Source organism: Nerophis ophidion, linkage group LG21 (assembly GCF_033978795.1).
Source record: "Nerophis ophidion isolate RoL-2023_Sa linkage group LG21, RoL_Noph_v1.0, whole genome shotgun sequence".
Taxonomy (NCBI): domain Eukaryota; kingdom Metazoa; phylum Chordata; class Actinopteri; order Syngnathiformes; family Syngnathidae; genus Nerophis; species Nerophis ophidion.
The window spans coordinates 4,048,675-4,071,174 of record NC_084631.1 but is presented as its reverse complement, the minus strand read 5'-3'; the positions used below and the strand labels follow the sequence as shown (position 1 = coordinate 4,071,174).

At 36.9% G+C, this 22,500-nt stretch overlaps 2 protein-coding genes across 7 annotated transcripts in view; one reads left to right on the top strand and one right to left on the bottom strand.

Moving 5' to 3' along the window:
- The window catches only part of borcs7 (BLOC-1 related complex subunit 7), a 67,183-nt gene that overhangs the window by 42,725 nt on the left and 1,958 nt on the right, over positions 1-22,500 (bottom strand). For 3 of the 6 annotated variants that reach the window (XM_061881630.1, XM_061881628.1, XM_061881629.1), the window contains exons 2-5: positions 10,729-10,937; positions 4,771-4,833; positions 4,660-4,718; positions 4,569-4,589 (exon numbers count right to left, since the gene is read on the bottom strand). In XM_061881630.1, coding sequence (XP_061737614.1) covers positions 4,569-4,589; positions 4,660-4,718; positions 4,771-4,833; positions 10,729-10,860 — 275 coding nt within the window. In that variant the 5' untranslated portion in view covers positions 10,861-10,937. Of the gene's footprint in view, positions 1-4,321; positions 4,510-4,568; positions 4,590-4,659; positions 4,719-4,770; positions 4,834-10,728; positions 10,938-22,500 lie in introns of those variants that run through there. The other 3 variants (XM_061881633.1, XM_061881634.1, XM_061881631.1) reach the window with 3 other exon arrangements.
- LOC133539598 (steroid 17-alpha-hydroxylase/17,20 lyase) overlaps positions 16,926-22,500 on the top strand; it is a 42,397-nt gene continuing 36,822 nt past the window's right edge. Inside the window, exon 1 of the mRNA XM_061881627.1 lies at positions 16,926-17,243. Within this exon, the coding sequence (XP_061737611.1) occupies positions 16,926-17,243 (318 nt within the window). The remainder of the gene's footprint in view (positions 17,244-22,500) is intronic.

Genomic DNA, 22,500 nt, shown 5'->3' with positions numbered 1-22,500 from the left:
CCACAATGCGTCCATTGTCTTTACTGTTTTCACACTGTTTCTGCTTGTAAGTACTCCGTGCGTGTACATTGCCTACACACGCCCCTCTGCCTGTTTTACCAGCAATGTCAGGACGTGACGACATGCCGTAGTGTCCGGATTTAAAAAGAAAAAAAATATATACAGGTGTTTTTAGAAGCAGTATAGTACCGTTTTTAATTTATTAGAACCACGGTACTGATTAATACCTCATCACAATTAAACATTTTTGCTGCGGTACAAAGCCTGCTTCCTCAACCTCTTTCATACGAGCAAACACCAAAAGTTTGTAAAGCGAAAAATTTGTAAACCAAGGTTCCATTGTGCAGATTAGAGATCGAGCAATGTTTTTTTTTAGGGCTGATACTGGTTATAAAGCCGATAACCGATATTCCTTTGCAGTAAAAGTTATATAAGCATGAATAGTATACATCTGGCTTAATGTTGGGGGTTTTTTAACATAATTTTTTTAGGAAACATAACATGTTTCCTAAAATGTTTCATGCCGTGCTAATGTTTTGTAATTTAGCAGCAAAAAAACATTAGGGGATTTCAAAAGCACTTTCACTACGTGTCTAAATTGAATATCGACTTTTGCTTTTCAAAATTTGGAAAATTTCCTGGGAAAATTTACAGTATGGCATTTCTCTACATCACAATAATTCGCCACCTACTCTATTTTTAACACTTTATGGATTTAATACATTGTAATGTTTCCTCATGACGAACTCTAATATATTGGTTTGGAGGTTGAAGTTCTTTTTTTTTTTAAATTGTCCGATAGCAATTAAAGAAGGCTGATAATCTTTTACGATATTTGTTGATGTATTTATGTTGGAGTTGTTTGAAAAAAAAAAAAAAAAGAAAACATCCGATACCAATTAAAGAAGACTGATAGTCTTATATGTGATATCTGTTGATTTAGTTCTATTTTAGTTAAAAAAAGTCTGATAAGGTTAAAGGCAAATAGTTTGTGATAGCTGTTGATGTATTTCTGTTGTAGATAGGAAAAATGTCCGATACGGATTAAAGGTATCCTTATTCCTTATGGGTAGGTAGCCTTATGTGTGATATTTGTTGATGTATTTTCTGTTGAAAAAGTCTGATACGAGTAAATGTCTTAATTGTCTTATATGTGGTTTCTGTTGATCTATTTCGGTTGTTGTAGTTTAATCGGTATCTGACTTTTTTTTTTTTTTTTTTTAAATGTTATAGTCTTAAGAATTTATGTTGTAGATGTTAAAAATAAATAAATAAAAAACTCTCCGAAACCGATTACAGAAGGTGATAATGTTTCTCTTGTAGTTGTAAAAAACACCCAACAATCTCCCGATACCGATTAATGAAGGTGATAGTCTTGTATGTGATATTTGTTGATGTATTTGTGTTGTAGTTATTTAAGAAAAAATGTCCAACACCGATTAAAGAAGGCCGATAGTTTTATACGAATATGCATGATATCTGTTTATGTACTTCTATTGTAGTTGTAAAAAAAACAGAAAAAGAATATACATGATATCTGTTGATGTATTGCCACTGTAGTTGTTAAAATAATTCTGATACCGATTAAAGGTGATATTAGTTGATGTATTTTCTGCTGTTAAAAAATGTCGGATACCTTTTAAGGAAGGTCGATAGTCTTATACGAATATACATGATATCTGTTGATGTATTGCCGTTGTAGTTGTTAAAAAACGTCCGATACCGATTAAAGAAGGTGATAGTCTTGTATGTAGTATCTGTTGACGTATTTCTGTTGTAGTTTAAAAAAAAAAAGTCCAACACCGATTAAAGGCCGATAGTTTTATACGAATATACAAGATATCTGTTGATGTATTTCTGTTGTAGTTAGAAAAAAATTCTGATACCGATTAAAGGTGGTATTTGTCGATGTATTTTCTATTGTCCGATACCTTTTAAAGAAGGCGATAGTCTGAATAGAAAATACATGATATCTGTTGATGTACTTCTATTGTAGTTGTTAAAAAAACAAACATTTGATACCGATTAAAGAAGGTGACAATCTTATGTCATATCTGTTAATACATTTCTGTTGTAGTTGTAAAAAAATAAACGTCCGATACGATTAAATAAGGTGATAGTTTAATACGTGATATCTGTTGATGTATTGCCTTTGTAATTGTTAAAAAAAATGTCCGATACCGATTAAAGGTGATATTTGCTAATGTATTTTCTGTTAAAAAAATGTCCAATACTTTTTAAAGATGGCCGAGTCCTATACGAATAAAAGTGATATCTGTCGATGTACGTCTATTGTAGTTGTAAAAAAAACAAAAAAACATCCGATACCAATTAAAGTAGGTGATAGTCTTATTTAATACCTGTCGATGTATTTCTGTTGTAGTTGTTTAAAAAAAATGTCCGATACCGATTAAATTTGGCCGATAGTCTTATACGAGTATACATATCTGTTGATGTACTTCTGTTATAGTTGTTAGAAAAACCTTTCCGGTACCAATTAAAGGTGATATTGGTTGATGTATTTTCTGTTGTCAAAAAAATGTCTGATACCTTTTAAAAGCCGATAGTCTTATACGAATATACATGATATCTGTTGATGTACTTCTGTTGTAGTTGTTAAAAAAAATAAAAAATGTCCGATACCGATTAAAAAAGGTGACAATATTATGTCATATCTGTTGATAAATTGCTGTTGTAGTTGTTAAAAAAAATAAAAAATGTCCGATACCGATTAAAGAAGGTGATGTCTTATATGTGATATCTGTTGATGTATTGCCGTTGTAGTTGTTAAAAAAAACCATCCGATACTGATTAAAGGTGATATTTGCTGATGTATTTTCTGTTGTTAAAAAATGTCCGATACCTTCTAAAGAGGGCCGATAGTTTAACACGAATATACATGATATCTGTTGATGTATTTCTGTTGTAGTTGTTAAAAAAAAAAAAATGCCCGATACCGATTAAAGAAGGTGATTTTTCTAACATGTGTTATCTATTGATGTATTTCCGTTGTACGTGTCAAAAAAAACACATCTGATACTGTTTAAAGAAGGTGATAGTCTTATACATATCTGTTGATGTATTTTTGTTGCAGTTGTTTAAAAAAAAAAAATGTCCGATACCGATTAAAGAAGGTGATGGTCTAACATGTGGTATCTATTGATGTATTTCCGTTGTACTTGTTAAAAAAAACATCCGATACTGATTAAAGAAGGTGATAGTCTTATATGTGATATCTGTTGATGTACTTCCGTTGTAGTTTAAAAAAATGATATTTTCTGATGTATTTTCTGTTGTTGAAAAGTGTCCGATACCTTCTAAAGAAGGCCGATAGTTTTACACGAATATACATATCTGTTGATGTATTTCTGTTGTAGTTGTTAAAAAAAATAAAAAATGTCCGATACCGATTAAAGGTGATTTTTCTAACATGTGTTATCTATTGATGTATTTCCGTTGCAAATGTTAAAAAAAAAAAAACATCCGATACTGTTTAAAGAAGGTGATAGTCTTATACATATCTGTTGATGTATTTTTGTTGCAGTTGTTTAAAAAAAAAAAAAATGTCCGATACCGATTAAAGAAGGTGATGGTCTAACATGTGGTATCTAATGATGTATTTCCGTTGTACTTGTTAAAAAAAAAATCCGATATTGATTAAAGAAGGTGATAGTCTTATATGTGATATCTGTTGATGTACTTCCGTTGTAGTTTAAAAAAAGGATATTTTCTGATGTATTTTCTGTTGTTAAAAAATGTCCGATACCTTCTAAAGAAGGCCGATAGTTTTACACAAATATACATATCTGTTGATGTATTTCTGTTGTAGTTGTTAAAAAAAATAAAAAATGTCCGATACCGATTGAAGAATAGATACTATTGATGTATTTCCGTTGCAAATGTTAAAAAAAAAACATCCGATACAGTTTAAAGAAGGTGATAGTGTTATACATAATATCTGTTGATGTATTTTTGTTGTAGTTGTTTAAAAAAAAAAATGTCCAATACCGATTAAAGAAGGTGATGGTCTAACATGTGGTATCTATTGATGTATTTCCGTTGTACTTGTTAAAAAAAACATCCGATACTGATTAAAGAAGGTGATAGTCTTACATGTGATATCTGTTGATGTACTTCCGTTGTAATTTAAAAAAAGGAAACGTCGGATACTGAGGCCATATTTGTGAAATGAAATAAAACATGTCTAATATTATTGTGACAATTTGAATCTGTTGTAGTTGTGTGAAATAAAAAACGTCCGATAGTGATTAAAGAAAGCCGATAGTCGCTGGAATCCTTAGTACAGATAAGAGGAATGTAATTAGTGGCGGGTTATTTTTATTAAGCGTTATCTTTTTACAGTTCACAGTTTTGCTTTTTGACTCATTCTATTTTCAGGGCTAATAAAAAGTGTGACGTGAAAAAGGAAAAAAATGCTTGCTCTGGATGTGTTGTGGTCACTTCAGCACGTGTCTCAGCTGGTCCTGCAGGTTCTTGGAGTGCTCCACGCTGCAGGACAAGACGGCTGCTGTCACGGCCGACACTTGGAAGCACAAACAGGCACTTACTTCTTCTGGATGGCCTCCTGCCTGGAGGACAAGAAGAGCTGTCACTTTTGGGCTGGTTTTATCGCACGGCGTGGGTGACAAGGGGACTTACTGGTACTGGAGATGTGTGGTGATGATGGACATCTTTCTGAGGCTCTGAAAGACAAGACACTAATTTTAGGAGCAGACAAATGCGGGAGTCCGTCGTCGTAGTCACGCTTACGTCTTCTGAATGGAAGATGGCGTCCTCCTGAATCACCATATTCCTGGCCGCTTGACCCAGAAGCTGAAAGAAAACATGACTCGTTTTATTAAAACAATTTAAATATTCACTAAGACGATTAAAAAAAAAAATTTCCTTGAGGATCAATGAAGTCTATAAAAGGTAGTTCTTTTGTCCCCATGATACTAAACTGATAAGTATTCATCTTTACACCAGTGCATCAGCCCTTAAAAGACCTACTGAAACCCATTACGACCACTAGGGGTGTAACGGTACACAAAAATTTCGGTTCGGTACGTACCTTGGTTCAAAGGTCACGGTTCGGTTCATTTTCGGTACAGTGAGAAAAAACTAAATATACATTTTTTGATTATTTATTTAACAAATTTGCTAAATCTTCCACCAAAAATATTTTGATGTGAAGTAATCGGAAACTTGGATAGGTCAATAATTCATAATAACACTGATTTTGATTCAATATTATGTTTTGAGCAATGACAGTTTGAAAGAAATAAAACAGCTTTGTTTAATCAGACAACGTTGCAACTTTTTGTAAATTACCTTTAGCCTTTAAGCTTTTTTATTTCACTTTTGTTTATGTTTTTGTTTAGACAAGGTTGCAACTTTTTCTAAATTTCCTTTAGCCTTCAAGCTTTTTTATTTCACTTTTGTTTTTGTTTATTTTGGTGGCGACTTGTCCAGGGTGTACACCGCCTTCCGCCCGATTGTAGCTGAGATAGGCGCCAGCGCCCCCCGCAACCCCAAAAGAGAATAAGCGGTAGAAAATGGGTGGATGGATAATAGTATTTTTAGAATGTGCCATGGGCCTTTAAAACATTAGGTGTGTGCCGCAAATGGCCTCCGGGGCACACTTTTGACATTATATATTAAAAAATTAAATCAGAGCCTGGCGACGCATGCATGTTTATCATAACTCTCTCGCTCTGTCTGTCTCTGTCCCTCCCTCACGAATGCTGCTGTGTGCACGAATTGTCTTGTTTTGAACCCCTTCTTAACCTTGAACGTACATTGAAAATACACGCAACCCTAACTTAAAATGCCGGACATTTGAGGCATTTAAGAAACTCCACCCGGACAGCCCCGCAAAAGAGGACATGTCCGGTGAAAAGAGGAGGTATGGTCAGTCTATCATAGCCCAGTCGTTGCTAGAATGCCGTGTGTTGTTGTTTTTTTGATTGATTGAAACTTTTATTAGTAGATTGCACAGTACAGTACATATTCTGTACAATTGACCGCTAAATGCTAACACCCCAATAAGTATTTCAACCTGTTTTAAGTCGGGGTCCACGTAAATCAATTCATGGTGCCTCGTAGGGGTGCAACGGATCAAAAGACTCACAAATTGGATCATTTTTTTCGGATCAGCAAAAAAAAAAGAAAAAGACAAATAAACAGAAGTTTTGCCATTTTGTTTTGTAACACTTTTGAATTATTAAATTAAATATATAAAATCTAGTTCAAGTGCACAAGGCATACTATCTTCTTTTTAACATAATTAATAAAAACAGTGCCACATAAAAAGGGATTTCTCCTTTCCTTCACTGCTTGTGTCAGTACCTGCACAAGGTGACTCTCTAGAGGGGGCGTGTCTTACACTTATGGTCACATAGTTCCCCTGGACCTCCACCCTTACACTTATGGTCACATAGTTCCCCTGGACCTCCACCCTTCTGTCGTGAGCGCAACAGATGACGCTCGGGATAGTCCGTCCACAACATTTTTTTCTCTTGCTCATAAAAATCTGGCCCAATCTTATCGTTGAAGTATGTGCGCGACGGGACGTCGTAATGTGGCTGAAGCACTTTCAGCATGTGTTTAAAACCCTTGTTTTACACAATGGAGTCTGCACCTATAAACACACCGATTAAATGGCACGGGGCGTTCAAGTTCCTCCGCTCGCCATTACCAAGCTGTGCGAACAACTTTTTTTTTTTTTTTTTTCATAAATCAGACCGCGGATCACGTGTGTGGCGAACCGAAGATATTGATCCGAACGGATCACGGATCAATGTTGATCTGATGCACCACTAGTGCCTCGGTGTGCATCGTTTACAAAACGTGCGCTACTTAACATGTCCGTGTCGTTCGGTACACCTCCGAACCGAACCGAAACCCCCGTACCGAATCGGTTCAATACAAATACACGTACCGTTACACCCCTACCGACCACGCAGTCTGATAGTTTATATAGCAATGATGAAATATTTACATTGCAACACATGCCAATACGGCCGGTTTATCCATCCATCCATCCATTTTCTGCCGCTTATTCCCGTTCGGGGTCGCGGGGGGCGCTGGCGCCTATCTCAGCTACAATCGGGCGGAAGGCGGGGTACACCCTGGACAAGTCGCCACCTCATCGCAGGGCCAACACAGATAGACAGACAACATTCACACTCACATTCACACACTAGGGCCAATTTAGTGTTGCCAATTTAGTTTACTAAATTACAATTTTAAATTTAGCGCGGAGTTTCCTGTTGAAAACGTCGCAGAATGATGACGCGTATTTGTGACGTTATTGGTTGGAGGGGACACTTTAGCCCAGCACCACTTACGGGTAAAAGTCATCTCTTTTCATCGCGCAATTACACAGTATTTTGGACATCTGTGTTGCTGAATCTTTTGCAATTTGTTCAATTAATAATGGAGACGTCAAAGAAGAATGCAGTTGGTGGAAAGCGGTGGATTGCAGCTGCCTTTAGCACCGAAACACAGCCGGTGTTTCTTTATTTGTTGTGAAGCTTTAACACAGAGCGGTCAAGCGAACATGTTTCTCTACGTCAACCAGCAAGTTTTTGGATGGGAAAATTGAGATATTAAGTCGGCTCTTACCGGAGACCTGAGTGGATTACGCGACCTCCTCCTGCAGCTCAAAAAGGCAGCTGTGATCTTGGCTCCTCGGCTTCTCTCAGAGACACTAGCGTTCACCGCAGCCATCCGACTTTCAGGTATGACTTTATAATCTCACTAAAATACAAAATAAGCAGATAAGGGCTTTTCCAGAATTATTCTAGTAAATGTGTCTAATTACATTTGAAACGCTCCCACTGCCGCGGTCTGGAGCCGTCGCCTTTTCTTTTTTTGTTTTTGTTTCATTCTAACTTTCCTCATCCACGAATCTTTCATCCTCGCTCAAATTAATGGGGAAATCGTCGCTTTCTCGGTCCGAATTGCTCTTACTGGTTGTGGCTCACATTATAAACAATGTGAGGATGTGAGGAGCCCTCACACCGGTGACGTCATGCGCACATCGTCTGCTACTTCCAGTACAGGCAAGGCTTTTATTATTGGCGACCAAAAGTTGCGAACTTTATCGTTGATGTTCTCTACTAAATCCTTTCAGCAAAAATGTGGCAATATCGCAAAATGATCAAGTATGACACATAGAATGGACCTGCTATCCCCGTTTAAATAAGAAAATCTCATTTCAGTAGGCCTTTAAAATTAAGTGTACAAATAACTCATGTTAGGCACATTTTTCTAAATAAAAAAACTGAAAAAATATAATTTGTACACCTGCTTAAACATTATATTTGTAGACTATGACAGTACAAAAAAACTATTAATTTGTAGGAGATGACACATACTAACAGAACAAACAGGCATGGTTTTGATTATGATGACGTAACAAAATGACATCTAATAACTGATTTTTTTTAGTTCATGACAAATGCTAACAATTGTATTAAAAATTATTTTGTACATGACACATAAGCACAATATAAGCATTTTGTACACGTGAAATCACTAACAAAACAAAGTACTAAAAATGATTTTGAATATGACACATACTAACAAAAAAATCTTATTACAAATTATTTTAGTTGATAGCAAAAACATTATTTTGTACATGACGCATACCAAAAAAACAAGCACTATTGTATTTAAAAGTATGTTGTATATGATGACAAAACAGTGTATTAAAATATTTTGTAAATGATGACATACTAACAAAAACATGAATTATTCTGTACATTACACATTACAAATATTCTTGTATTATTACAAATAATTTTGTATATGATGACAGATCACTAACAAAACAAACATTAGGATTTTTTAGTATATGACCCATTAACAAAAACATTGTAATAATAAGAAAACTGTTGTACAGTATGACACAGTACTAAAAAAACATACTTAAAAAGTATTTATTATATGACATACACTAACAAAACAAACATCCTTATATTAGGAATTATTTTGTATATGATGACATAAAACAATTTGGTGCATGATGAAATTACTAATACAACCAACATTATTGTAATAAGACATATTTTGTATATGATGACATGAAACAATTATTTTGTGCATGATGACATTACTAATACAACAAACATTATTTTAATAAGACATGTTTGTATATGATGACATTGCAAACAAAACAAACATTGCATTATTATTAGAAATTAGTTTATATATGACACAAAAATTATTGTAGTATTAAGAATTATTTTGTACAGTATATGATGACACATTAATAACAAAACAACCATTTAAAAATATTTTGTATATGACGAAACATGCTAACAAAACAAACATTAAAGTATAATTTAAACAGTTTGCATATGATGACATACTAACAAAACAAAGTATTATTTTGTGAATGATGACACATTAACAACAAACATTGTATTATTATTAAGACAGTTTTTTGTATATGATGACACATTACTAACAAAATAAACCTATTACTAATTATTTTTAGTTGATGACAAATACTAAACACATTCTATTAAAAACTATTTTGTACATGACACATACCAACAAAACAAGCACTATTGTATTATTTACAAATATTTTGTATATCATGACACATACTAACAAAAAACCATAATCCTTATATTATGAATTATTTTGTATATAATGACACCTTACAAACAAAACAAACCTTATTAAAGTATTATTAAATTATTTTGTATATGATGACGACATAGTAACCAAACAAACATTATCCTTATATTATTATAAATGATTTTGTATATCATGACACAAACAAACATTATCCTTATATTATTATAAATAATTTTGTATATAATTACATTACTAACAAAACAAACCTTATTAAAGTGTTATTATTTTTTATATGATGATGACACATACTAAAAAGACAAACATTATGGACTACTTTGTGCATGATGGCAAATCACTAACAAAACAAACAAAGTGTTATTAAAGTATTTTTGGGTATACGATGACATATTGCTAACCAAACAAACAGTGCATTATAATTATTAGGAATTATTTTGTATATGATGACACATTAACAAAAAACAATGTAGTATTAAGACTTATTTTGTACATTACATGACACACTCCTAACAAAATAAGTGTTATTGTATTATCGTTTATAAGAATTATTTTGTTTATGCTGACACATTCAAACACATTTAAAACATTTTGTATACAACGACATAACAAACCATTTTTTTTACATAAAAATATTTTGTGTATGACGATGAGTCACAAAACAGTTATTTTGTACACAATGACAACTCATTTTGCATTTTTAATATTAGAAAATATTTTGCACATCATGACATGATGTGTCCTATTTTTTTTCTTCTTCTTCTTTGTCATGAAAAAGGGACGTTTTTGTCATGAAAGGGGGAGTTTTTTGTGGTTAGTGCACTATTCGTAAGTGTATATTGTGTGTTTTTTTTATTTTTTATAAAAAATTCTTCTGCGGCCCGGTACCGGTGGTTGGGGACCACTGTTATATGGTATTGTGAACAAACTTGTAAACTAAACTAATTACATTTTTAGAAGAAAAGTTTAGTATATGACTAACAGGAGAGGAAATTGACAATGTTTGTTTGGGTGCTGTAAATGTGACAAATATAGAAGAATACAAACAAAACGTTGAGGTTCTGCACACGTTTTACGTTACAGCGAACATTTTTAATCGAACGCAAAACATCCATGTTTTACCTCTTGGCTGCGGGAGATCTTCAGCACCTGCCGCGTGAGAGCGATGACGTCCACACTGCACGCAGCTACTTTGTCAGATAATAATCCTTTCACGGACTGACCGAACCTGGCCTGCGTCTCAGAGGACGCCATCTTTCTTCCCGCTTCTTGCTTCTTTCCGGCGTCATCTTACTTCCGGCTTCCGGCGCCATCTTACTGCCGGCTTCCGGCTGCCAAACAACGGTAAGCCAGAAGGAACAAAAGAGTATTAACGAACATTTCCAGCATCTGTACGATCAACTATTATGCAAACAATGTACCTTACTCCAGGGGGAGGGAACCTATGGCTCTAGAGCCAGATGTGGCTCTTTTGATGACTGCATCTGGCTCTCAGATACATCTTAGCTGGCATTGCTTAACACGATAAGTCAATCAATCAATCAATGTTTATTTATATAGCCCTAAATCACAAGTGTCTCAAAGGGCTGCACAAGCCACAACATCCTCAGTTCAGAGCCCACATAAGGGCAAGGAAAAACTCAAAACCCAGTGGGATGTCAATGTGGATGACTATGAGAAACCTTGGAGAGGACTGCAGTTGTGGTTGATTGTTCAATCATTTTAGAACGTTGCGGACGTAAAGAAACAGGTTCATCGTTTGTAAATGTTAGCTATTTTCATTTTCTACGCTTGTTGGAAATTATCGATTACTGACAGCTTCTTCAATAACATTTTTGATGCTTTTCATATCAATCGAGGTCTTAAAAACAAAAATTTTTTCATGATTTTAACTATTTTCTCTCTTGTCCTGTCCGTGAGGAACATTGAGTGAAATTGGTCTTTATGTCAGTGTTTTTCAACCTTTTTTGAGCAAAGGCACCTTTTTTTCATTGAAAAAATTATTTTGAGGAGCTCCACCAGCGGAAAACATAAAAAAATGAAACTCAGTAGCCGTTATTGACGATAAAAAGTTGTTCTCGCAATAGCTCTTTGTCTCATTGTAGGTGTACTGTCACCACCTGTCACATCACGCCGTGACTTATTTGGAGTTTTTTTGGTGTTTTCCTGTGTGTTTTGCGCTTCTTTTTTTGGTGGCTTTTCCTCTTTTGTTGGTATTTTCCTGTCGCAGTTTCATGTCTTCCTTGAATGCTATTCATCGCACCTGCTTTTGTTTTTACAATCAAAACTATTTAAGTTGTGCGGACGCACTCCTTTGTGTGGACATTGTTGATTGTCTTGCCATGTGCGGATGTACTTTGTGGACGCCATCTGCTCCGCACGCTTTAAGTCCAGCATTCTGTTTTTGTTTACTTTGCTGCTAGTTCAGTTTTAGTTTAATTTTGCTTCAATGCCTTTACTAAGCGGCACTCGCCTTTTGTTTATTTTTGGTTTAAGTGTTGAATACCTTTTTACCTACATGCTGCCTCCCGCATATTGTGATCACGACATACCATGTTCTCGACGTCCATCCATCCATTTTCTACCGCTTATTCCCATTCGGGGTCGCGGGGGGCGCTGGCGCCTATCTCAGCTACAATCGGGCGGAAGGCGGACAAGTCGCCGCCTCATCGCAGGGCCAACACAGATAGGCAACATTCACACTCACATTCACACACTAGGGCCAATTTAGTGTTGCCAATCAACCTATCCCCAGGTGCGTGTCTGTGGAAGTGGGAGGAAGCCGGAGTACCCGGAGGGAACCCACGCATTCACGGGGAGAACATGCAAACTCCACACAGAAAGATCCCGAGCCTGGATTTGAACCCAGGACTGCAGGAACTTCATATTGTGAGGCAGACGCACTAACCCCTCTGCCACCGTGAAGCCATGTTCTCGACGTCTACAAAGAAATTGGCTACCTGCTGCCACCTACTGCTGTGGAAGAGTATTACACGGTTACTCTGCCGAGCTCTAGACAGCACAGACACTCAACAAAGGCACATTTGCATATTATAATTACTGGTTTGAAAACAATATTCTTAACCCAATTATGTGAAATTACATAATCTCCAACAGTACACCAGACTGTATTTCACGGCACAGTGGTTGAAAAACACAGCGATAAGTAATGAATAATTCCGCTGGTAATCATTGTTAAAAATAACGTTCAAAATATAAAACATTCTCACACGTTCTAATCCATCCACCCGTTCTCAACCGCACCCGTTCAAGAAGTCGCATCAATGGTAAGAACTATTTTATTCATTGTTGGTTAGCTTCAGAATAACAATGTTATCAAAAAGAAGAAGATACTTATTATACATGTATGTTGGTTTTAATAAAAATGCACACATTTAGTTGTGAAGTGAATTATATTTATATAGTGCCCGTAAGGACCAGATGAGTCGCCCGCTGGCCTGTTCTAAAAATAGCTCAAATAGCAGCACTTACCAGTGAGCTGCCTCTATTTTTTTAAATTGTATTTATTTACTAGCAAGCTGGTCAACATTTTTAATTCTAAGAGAGACAAAACTCAAATAGAATTTGAAAATCCAAGAAAATATTTTAAAGACTTGGTCTTCACTTGTATAATACATTTTTTTTTTTTTACTTTGCTTCTTATAACTTTCAGAAAGACAATTTTAGAGAAAAAATACAACCTTAAATGATTTTAGGATTTTTAAACACATATACCTTTTGACCTTTTAAATTCTTTCCTCTTCTTTCCTGACAATTTAAATCAATGTTCAAGTATTTTTTTTTAATTGTAAAGAATAATAAATACATTTTAATTTATTCCTCATTTTAGCTTCTGTTTTTTCGACGAAGAATATTTGTGAAATATTTCTTCAAACTTATGATTAAAATTAAAAAAATATATTCTGGCAAATCTAGAATATCTGTAGAATCAAATGTAAATCCTATTTCAAAGTCTTTTGAATTTCTTTTAAAATTTTTGTTCTGAAAAATCTAGAATAAATAATGATTTGTCTTTGTTAGAAATATAGTTTGGTCCAATTTGTTATATATTCTAACAAAGTGCAGATTGGATTTTAACCTATTTAAAACATGTCATCAAAATTCTAAAATTAATTTTAATCAGGAAAAATTACTAATGATGTTCCATATTTTCTTTTTTTAAATTTATTCTAAAAGATTCGAATTAGAAAAAAAAAAAAAAAAAATTGATGATAGTGAAGTATTGTGTATCACAAAGTATTTGTGGTAGTGTGTATTACTAAGTATTTGATGATAGTGTAGTAGTGTGTATTAGTAAGTATTTGATGATAGTGTAGTAGTGTGTATTAGTAAGTATTTGATGATAGTGTAGTAGTGTGTATTAGTAAGTATTTGATGATAGTGTAGTAGTGTGTATTAGTAAGTATTTGATGATAGTGTAGTAGTGTGTATTAGTAAGTATTTGATGATAGTGTAGTAGTGTGTATTAGTAAGTATTTGATGATAGTGAAGTATTGTGTATCACAGAGTATTTGTGGTAGTGTGTATTAGTAAGTATTTGATGATAGTGTAGTAGTGTGTATTACTAAGTATTTGATGATAGTGTAGTATTGTGTGTCATGTGTCGAAGTAACAAGACAGAGGAATCCAGTAGTCCTGTTCAGTGGCCTTGTGGTTAGAGTGTCTGCCTCCAGATCGGTAGGTCGTGAGTTAAAATCCCGGCCGAGTTATACCAGAGACTATAAAAATGGGACTCGTTACCTAGTTAATATTGTGGCATTCTTTATTTTTCATCTTCATTCTGGGTGTCTCATTCAGTAAAAACATTTTTAAATTCCATTACTTTTTCTGTAATAAGAGTTTTAGCGTTGTCAATAATGGATATTTGATGTGTAGAAGTGTGTATTTGATGTGTGGCAGTGTGTATTTGTGTGTAGCAGTGTGTATTTGTGTGTAGCAGTGTGTATTTGTGTGTAGCAGTGTGTATTTGATGTAATCATGGATATTTGATGTGTAGCAGTGTGTATGTGTTGTGTAGCAGTGTGTATTTGATGTAATCATGGATATTTGATGTGTAGCAGTGTGTATTTGATGTGTAGCAGTGTGTATTTGATGTAATAATGGATATTTGATGTGTAGCAGTGTGTATTTGATGTAATCATGGATATTTGATGTGTAGCAGTGTGTATTTGATGTAATCATGGATATTTGATGTGTAGCAGTGTGTATTTGATGTAATAATGGATATTTGATGTGTAGAAGTGTGTATTTGATGTAATAATGGATATTTGATGTGTAGAAGTGTGTATTTGATGTAATCATGGATATTTGATGTGTAGCAGTGTGTATTTGATGTAATAATGGATATTTGATGTGTAGAAGTGTGTATTTGATGTAATAATGGATATTTGATGTGTAGAAGTGTGTATTTGATGTAATCATGGATATTTGATGTGTAGCAGTGTGTATTTGATGTAATAATGGATATTTGATGTGTAGAAGTGTGTATTTGATGTGTGGCAGTGTGTATTTGATGTAATCATGGATATTTGATGTGTAGAAGTGTGTATTTCATGTGTAGAAGTGTGTATTTTATGTAATAATGGATATTTGATGTGTAGAAGTGTGTATTTGATGTGTAGAAGTGTGTATTTATGTGTGTAGCAGTGTGTATTTGATGCAATAATGAATATTTGGTGTGTAGAAGTGTACATTTGTTGTGTAGCAGTGTGTATTTGATGTAATAATGGATATATTTAATGTGTAGAAGTGTGTATTCTTACGTGTGAAAGTGTGTATGTGTTGTGTAGCAGTGTGTATTTGATGCAATAATGGATATTTGATGTGTAGAAGTGTACATTTGTTGTGTTACAGTGTGTATTTGATGTAATAATGGATATATTTTATGTGTAAAAGTGTTTTTTATGTGTGAAAGTGTGTATGTGTTGTGTAGCAGTGTGTATTTGATGTAATAATGGATATTTGACGTGTAGAAGTGTGTATTTGATGTGTAGAAGTGTGTATGTGTTGTGTAGCAGTGTGTATTTGATGTAATAATGGATATTTCATGTGTAGAAGTGTGTATTCTTACGTGTGAAAGTGTGTATGTGTTGTGTAGCAGTGTGTATTTGATGCAATAATGGATATTTGATGTGTAGAAGTGTACATTTGTTGTGTTACAGTGTGTATTTGATGTAATAATGGATATATTTTATGTGTAAAAGTGTTTTTTATGTGTGAAAGTGTGTATGTGTTGTGTAGCAGTGTGTATTTGATGTAATAATGGATATTTGACGTGTAGAAGTGTGTATTTGATGTGTAGAAGTGTGTATGTGTTGTGTAGCAGTGTGTATTTGATGTAATAATGGATATTTCATGTGTAGAAGTGTGTATTTTTTTGTGTAGAAGTGTGTATGTGTTGTGTGGCAGTGTGTATTTGATGTAATAATGGATATTTGGTTTGTAGCAGTGTGTATTTGATGTGTAGCAGTGTGTATTTAATGTAATAATGGAGATTTGATGTGTAGAAGTGTATATTTGTTGTGTAGCAGTGTGTATTTGATGTAATAATGGATATTTGATGCGTAGAAGTGTGAATGTGTTGTGTAGCAGTGTGTATTTGATGTAATAATGGATATTTGAGGTGTAGAAGTGTGTATTTGATGTAATCATGGATATTTGATGCGTAGAAGTGTGAATGTGTTGTGTAGCAGTGTGTATTTGATGTAATCATGGATATTTGATGTGTAGAAGTGTGTATTTGATGTAATCATGGATATTTGATGCGTAGAAGTGTGAATGTGTTGTGTAGCAGTGTGTATTTGATGTAATAATGGATATTTGATGTGTAGAAGTGTGAATGTGTTGTGTAGAAGTGTGTATTTGATGTAATCATGGATATTTGATGCGTAGAAGTGTGAATGTGTTGTGTAGCAGTGTGTATTTGATGTAATAATGGATATTTGATGTGTAGAAGTGTGTATTTGATGTAATAATGGATATTTGATGTGTAGAAGTGTGTATTTGATGTAATCATGGATATTTGATGCGCAGAGGTGTGAATGTGTTGTGTAGCAGTGTGTATTTGATGTGTAGCAGTGTGTATTTGATGTAATAATGGATATTTGATGTGTAGAGGTGTGAATGTGTTGTGTAGCAGTGTGTATTTGATGTGTAGCAGTGTGTATTTGATGTAATAATGGATATTTGATGAGTTGCATACGTGTTATCTTGTTTGTGTTGGCGTGCGTTCAAGGCAGTGACATTGAAGGCGCAGAATAAAAAGCAATACTAGGTGAGTCCAAGTAGTCCAAGTCCACATGGATCCCTGGGTGTGTGTCCTGCTGTGTGTTGTCTGCCTTCTGTCTCTGCTGGCTTGGACGCTGAGCAGCACGAGTCGGCGTGATGGAGGCGCACACAAGATCCCCCAGCTGCCCTCACTTCCTGTCATCGGCAGCCTGCTGAGTCTGCAAAGTTGTCATCCTCCTCACGTGCTTTTCCAGAAGCTGCGGCACAAGTACGGCGACACCTACGCGCTGATGATGGGCTCGCAGCGCGTCATCGTGGTCAACCAGCACCGCCACGCCAGGGAAGTCCTGCTCAAGAAGGGCAAGGTGTTTGCGGGGAGGGCCAGGACGGTGCGTACTTGTACTTAGTCTGTGTATTTGTACTTCATCGTCTGTGGAATTGTACTTCATCGTCTCCGTACTTGCACGTCATCGTCTGTGTACTTCTACTTCTGCTTGGTCTCTGCACTTCTATTTCGTCTCTGCACTTGTGATTCATTGTCTGAAGTTGTGTACTGGTACTTCTTCGTCTGAAGTTGTGTACTGGTACTTCTTCGTCTGAAGTTGTGTACTGGTACTTCTTCGTCTGAAGTTGTGTACTGGTACTTCTTCGTCTGAAGGTGTGTACTGGTACTTCTTCGTCTGAAGTTGTGTACTGGTACTTCTTCATCTGAAGTTGTGTACTGGTACTTCTTCATCTGAAGTTGTGTACTGGTACTTCTTCGTCTGAAGTTGTGTACTGGTACTTCTTCATCTGAAGTTGTGTACTGGTACTTCTTCGTCTGAAGTTGTGTACTGGTACTTCTTCGTCTGAAGTTGTGTACTGGTACTTCTTCGTCTGAAGTTGTGTACTGGTACTTCTTCGTCTGAAGGTGTGTACTGGTACTTCTTCGTCTGAAGTTGTGTACTGGTACTTCTTCATCTGAAGTTGTGTACTGGTACTTCTTCATCTGAAGTTGTGTACTGGTACTTCTTCGTCTGAAGTTGTGTACTGGTACTTCTTCATCTGAAGTTGTGTACTGGTACTTCTTCGTCTGAAGTTGTGTACTGGTACTTCTTCGTCTGAAGTTGTGTACTGGTACTTCTTCGTCTGAAGTTGTGTACTGGTACTTCTTCGTCTGAAGGTGTGTACTGGTACTTCTTCGTCTGAAGTTGTGTACTGGTACTTCTTCGTCTGAAGTTGTGTACTGGTACTTCTTCGTCTGAAGTTGTGTACTGGTACTTCTTCGTCTGAAGTTGTGTACTGGTACTTCTTCGTCTGAAGTTGTGTACTGGTACTTCTTCGTCTGAAGGTGTGTACTGGTACTTCTTCGTCTGAAGTTGTGTACTGGTACTTCTTCGTCTGAAGTTGTGTACTGGTACTTCTTCGTCTGAAGTTGTGTACTGGTACTTCTTCGTCTGAAGTTGTGTACTGGTACTTCTTCGTCTGAAGGTGTGTACTGGTACTTCTTCGTCTGAAGGTGTGTACTGGTACTTCTTCGTCTGAAGTTGTGTACTGGTACTTCTTCGTCTGAAGTTGTGTACTGGTACTTCTTCGTCTGAAGTTGTGTACTGGTACTTCTTCGTCTGAAGTTGTGTACTGGTACTTCTTCGTCTGAAGGTGTGTACTGGTACTTCTTCGTCTGAAGTTGTGTACTGGTACTTCTTCGTCTGAAGGTGCGTACTGGTACTTCTTCGTCTGAAGTTGTGTACTGGTACTTCTTCGTCTGAAGGTGTGTACTGGTACTTCTTCATCTGAAGTTGTGTACTGGTACTTCTTCGTCTGAAGGTGTGTACTGGTACTTCTTCGTCTGAAGGTGTGTACTGGTACTTCTTCGTCTGAAGTTGTGTACTGGTACTTCTTCGTCTGAAGGTGCGTACTGGTACTTCTTCGTCTGAAGTTGTGTACTGGTACTTCTTCGTCTGAAGTTGTGTACTGGTACTTCTTCGTCTGAAGTTGTGTACTGGTACTTCTTCGTCTGAAGTTGTGTACTGGTACTTCTTCGTCTGAAGTTGTGTACTGGTACTTCTTCGTCTGAAGGTGTGTACTGGTACTTCTTCGTCTGAAGTTGTGTACTGGTACTTCTTCGTCTGAAGGTGCGTACTGGTACTTCTTCGTCTGAAGTTGTGTACTGGTACTTCTTCGTCTGAAGGTGTGTACTGGTACTTCTTCATCTGAAGTTGTGTACTGGTACTTCTTCGTCTGAAGGTGTGTACTGGTACTTCTTCGTCTGAAGGTGTGTACTGGTACTTCTTCGTCTGAAGTTGTGTACTGGTACTTCTTCGTCTGAAGGTGCGTACTGGTACTTCTTCGTCTGAAGTTGTGTACTGGTACTTCTTCGTCTGAAGGTGTGTACTGGTACTTCTTCATCTGAAGGTGTGTACTGGTACTTCTTCGTCTGAAGTTGTGTACTGGTACTTCTTCGTCTGAAGTTGTGTACTGGTACTTCTTCGTCTGAAGCTGCGTACTGGTACTTCTTCGTCTGAAGGTGTGTACTGGTACTTCTTCGTCTGAAGTTGTGTACTGGTACTTCTTCGTCTGAAGGTGCGTACTGGTACTTCTTCGTCTGAAGTTGTGTACTGGTACTTCTTCGTCTGAAGGTGTGTACTGGTACTTCTTCATCTGAAGTTGTGTACTGGTACTTCTTCGTCTGAAGGTGTGTACTGGTACTTCTTCGTCTGAAGGTGTGTACTGGTACTTCTTCGTCTGAAGTTGTGTACTGGTACTTCTTCGTCTGAAGGTGCGTACTGGTACTTCTTCGTCTGAAGTTGTGTACTGGTACTTCTTCGTCTGAAGTTGTGTACTGGTACTTCTTCGTCTGAAGTTGTGTACTGGTACTTCTTCGTCTGAAGTTGTGTACTGGTACTTCTTCGTCTGAAGTTGTGTACTGGTACTTCTTCGTCTGAAGGTGTGTACTGGTACTTCTTCGTCTGAAGTTGTGTACTGGTACTTCTTCGTCTGAAGGTGCGTACTGGTACTTCTTCGTCTGAAGTTGTGTACTGGTACTTCTTCGTCTGAAGGTGTGTACTGGTACTTCTTCATCTGAAGTTGTGTACTGGTACTTCTTCGTCTGAAGGTGTGTACTGGTACTTCTTCGTCTGAAGGTGTGTACTGGTACTTCTTCGTCTGAAGTTGTGTACTGGTACTTCTTCGTCTGAAGGTGCGTACTGGTACTTCTTCGTCTGAAGTTGTGTACTGGTACTTCTTCGTCTGAAGGTGTGTACTGGTACTTCTTCATCTGAAGGTGTGTACTGGTACTTCTTCGTCTGAAGTTGTGTACTGGTACTTCTTCGTCTGAAGTTGTGTACTGGTACTTCTTCGTCTGAAGCTGCGTACTGGTACTTCTTCGTCTGAAGGTGTGTACTGGTACTTTTTCGTCTGAAGTTGTGTACTGGTACTTCTTCGTCTGAAGGTGTGTACTGGTACTTCTTCGTCTGAAGTTGCGTACTGGTACTTCTTCGTCTGAAGTTGCGTACTTGTACTTCTTCGTCCGAAGTTGCGTACTGGTACTTCTTCGTCTGAAGTTGTGTACTGGTACTTCTTCGTCTGAAGTTGTGTACTGGTACTTCTTTGTCTGAAGGTGTGTACTGGTACTTCTTCGTCTGAAGGTGTGTACTGGTACTTCTTCGTCTGAAGTTGTGTACTGGTACTTCTTCGTCTGAAGGTGCGTACTGGTACTTCTTCGTCTGAAGTTGTGTACTGGTACTTCTTCGTCTGAAGTTGTGTACTGGTACTTCTTCGTCTGAAGTTGTGTACTGGTACTTCTTCGTCTGAAGGTGTGTACTGGTACTTCTTCGTCTGAAGTTGCGTACTGGTACTTCTTCGTCTGAAGTTGCGTACTTGTACTTCTTCGTCCGAAGTTGCGTACTGGTACTTCTTCGTCTGAAGTTGTGTACTGGTACTTCTTCGTCTGAAGTTGTGTACTGGTACTTCTTTGTCTGAAGGTGTGTACTGGTACTTCTTCGTCTGAAGGTGTGTACTGGTACTTCTTCGTCTGAAGGTGCGTACTGGTACTTCTTCGTCTGAAGGTGCGTACTGGTACTTCTTCGTCTGAAGGTGCGTACTGGTACTTCTTCGTCTGAAGTTGTGTACTGGTACTTCTTCGTCTGAAGTTGTGTACTGGTACTTCTTCGTCTGAAGTTGTGTACTGGTACTTCTTCGTCTGAAGGTGCGTACTGGTACTTCTTCGTCTGAAGTTGTGTACTGGTACTTCTTCGTCTGAAGGTGCGTACTGGTACTTCTTCGTCTGAAGTTGTGTACTGGTACTTCTTCGTCTGAAGTTGTGTACTGGTACTTCTTCGTCTGAAGTTGTGTACTGGTACTTCTTTGTCTGAAGGTGTGTACTGGTACTTCTTCGTCTGAAGTTGTGTACTGGTACTTCTTCGTCTGAAGGTGCGTACTGGTACTTCTTCGTCTGAAGTTGTGTACTGGTACTTCTTCGTCTGAAGTTGTGTACTGGTACTTCTTCGTCTGAAGTTGTGTACTGGTACTTCTTCGTCTGAAGGTGTGTACTGGTACTTCTTCGTCTGAAGGTGCGTACTGGTACTTCTTTGTCTGAAGGTGCGTACTGGTACTTCTTCGTCTGAAGGTGTGTACTGGTACTTCTTCGTCTGAAGTTGTGTACTGGTACTTCTTCGTCTGAAGTTGCTTACTGGTACTTCTTTGTCTGAAGTTGTGTACTGGTACTTCTTCGTCTGAAGTTGTGTACTGGTACTTCTTCGTCTGAAGTTGCTTACTGGTACTTCTTTGTCTGAAGTTGTGTACTGGTACTTCTTCGTCTGAGGATGCCTCCTTGTACTTCTTTGTCTGAAGATGTGTACTCGTACTTCACCGTGTCTGTAGTTGTACTTTATCATGTCCATAGTTGTACTTCATCATCTGAAGTTGCGTACTTGTACTTGATCGTCTACGTACTTGTACTTCATCGTCTCTTCACCTGTACTTTATCATCAGTGTACTCGTGCAGCTGTGACTCATTGTCAGAAATTGTGTATTTGTACTTCATCGTCTGAAGTTGCGTACTTGTACTTATCCGTATAAAATTGTACTTCATCGTCTGAAGTTGCGTACTTGTACTTGATCGTCTACGTACTTGTACTTCATCGTCTCTTCACCTGTACTTGATCGTCAGTGTACTCGTGCAGTTGTGACTCATTGTCAGAAATTGTGTATTTGTACTTATTCGTCTGAAGTTGTGTACTTGTACTTATCCGTATAAAATTGTACTTCATCGTCTGAAGATGCGTACTTGTACTTCATCTGTGTACTTGTGCTTCAATGTCTGTGTACTTGTACTTTGTCATGTGCATATACTTGTACTTCATCGTCTGAAGATGCGTACTTGTACTTCATCTGTGTACTTGTGCTTCATTGTCTCTGCACTTGTGCTTCAATGTCTGTGTACTTGTAGTTTGTCATGTGCATATACTTGTACTTCATCGTCTGAAGATGCGTACTTGTACTTCATCTGTGTACTTGTGCTTCATTGTCTCTGCACTTGTGCTTCAATGTCTGTGTACTTGTACTTTGTCATGTGCATATACTTGTACTTCATCGTCTGAAGATGCGTACTTGTACTTCATCTGTGTACTTGTGCTTCATTGTCTCTGCACTTGTGCTTCATTGTCT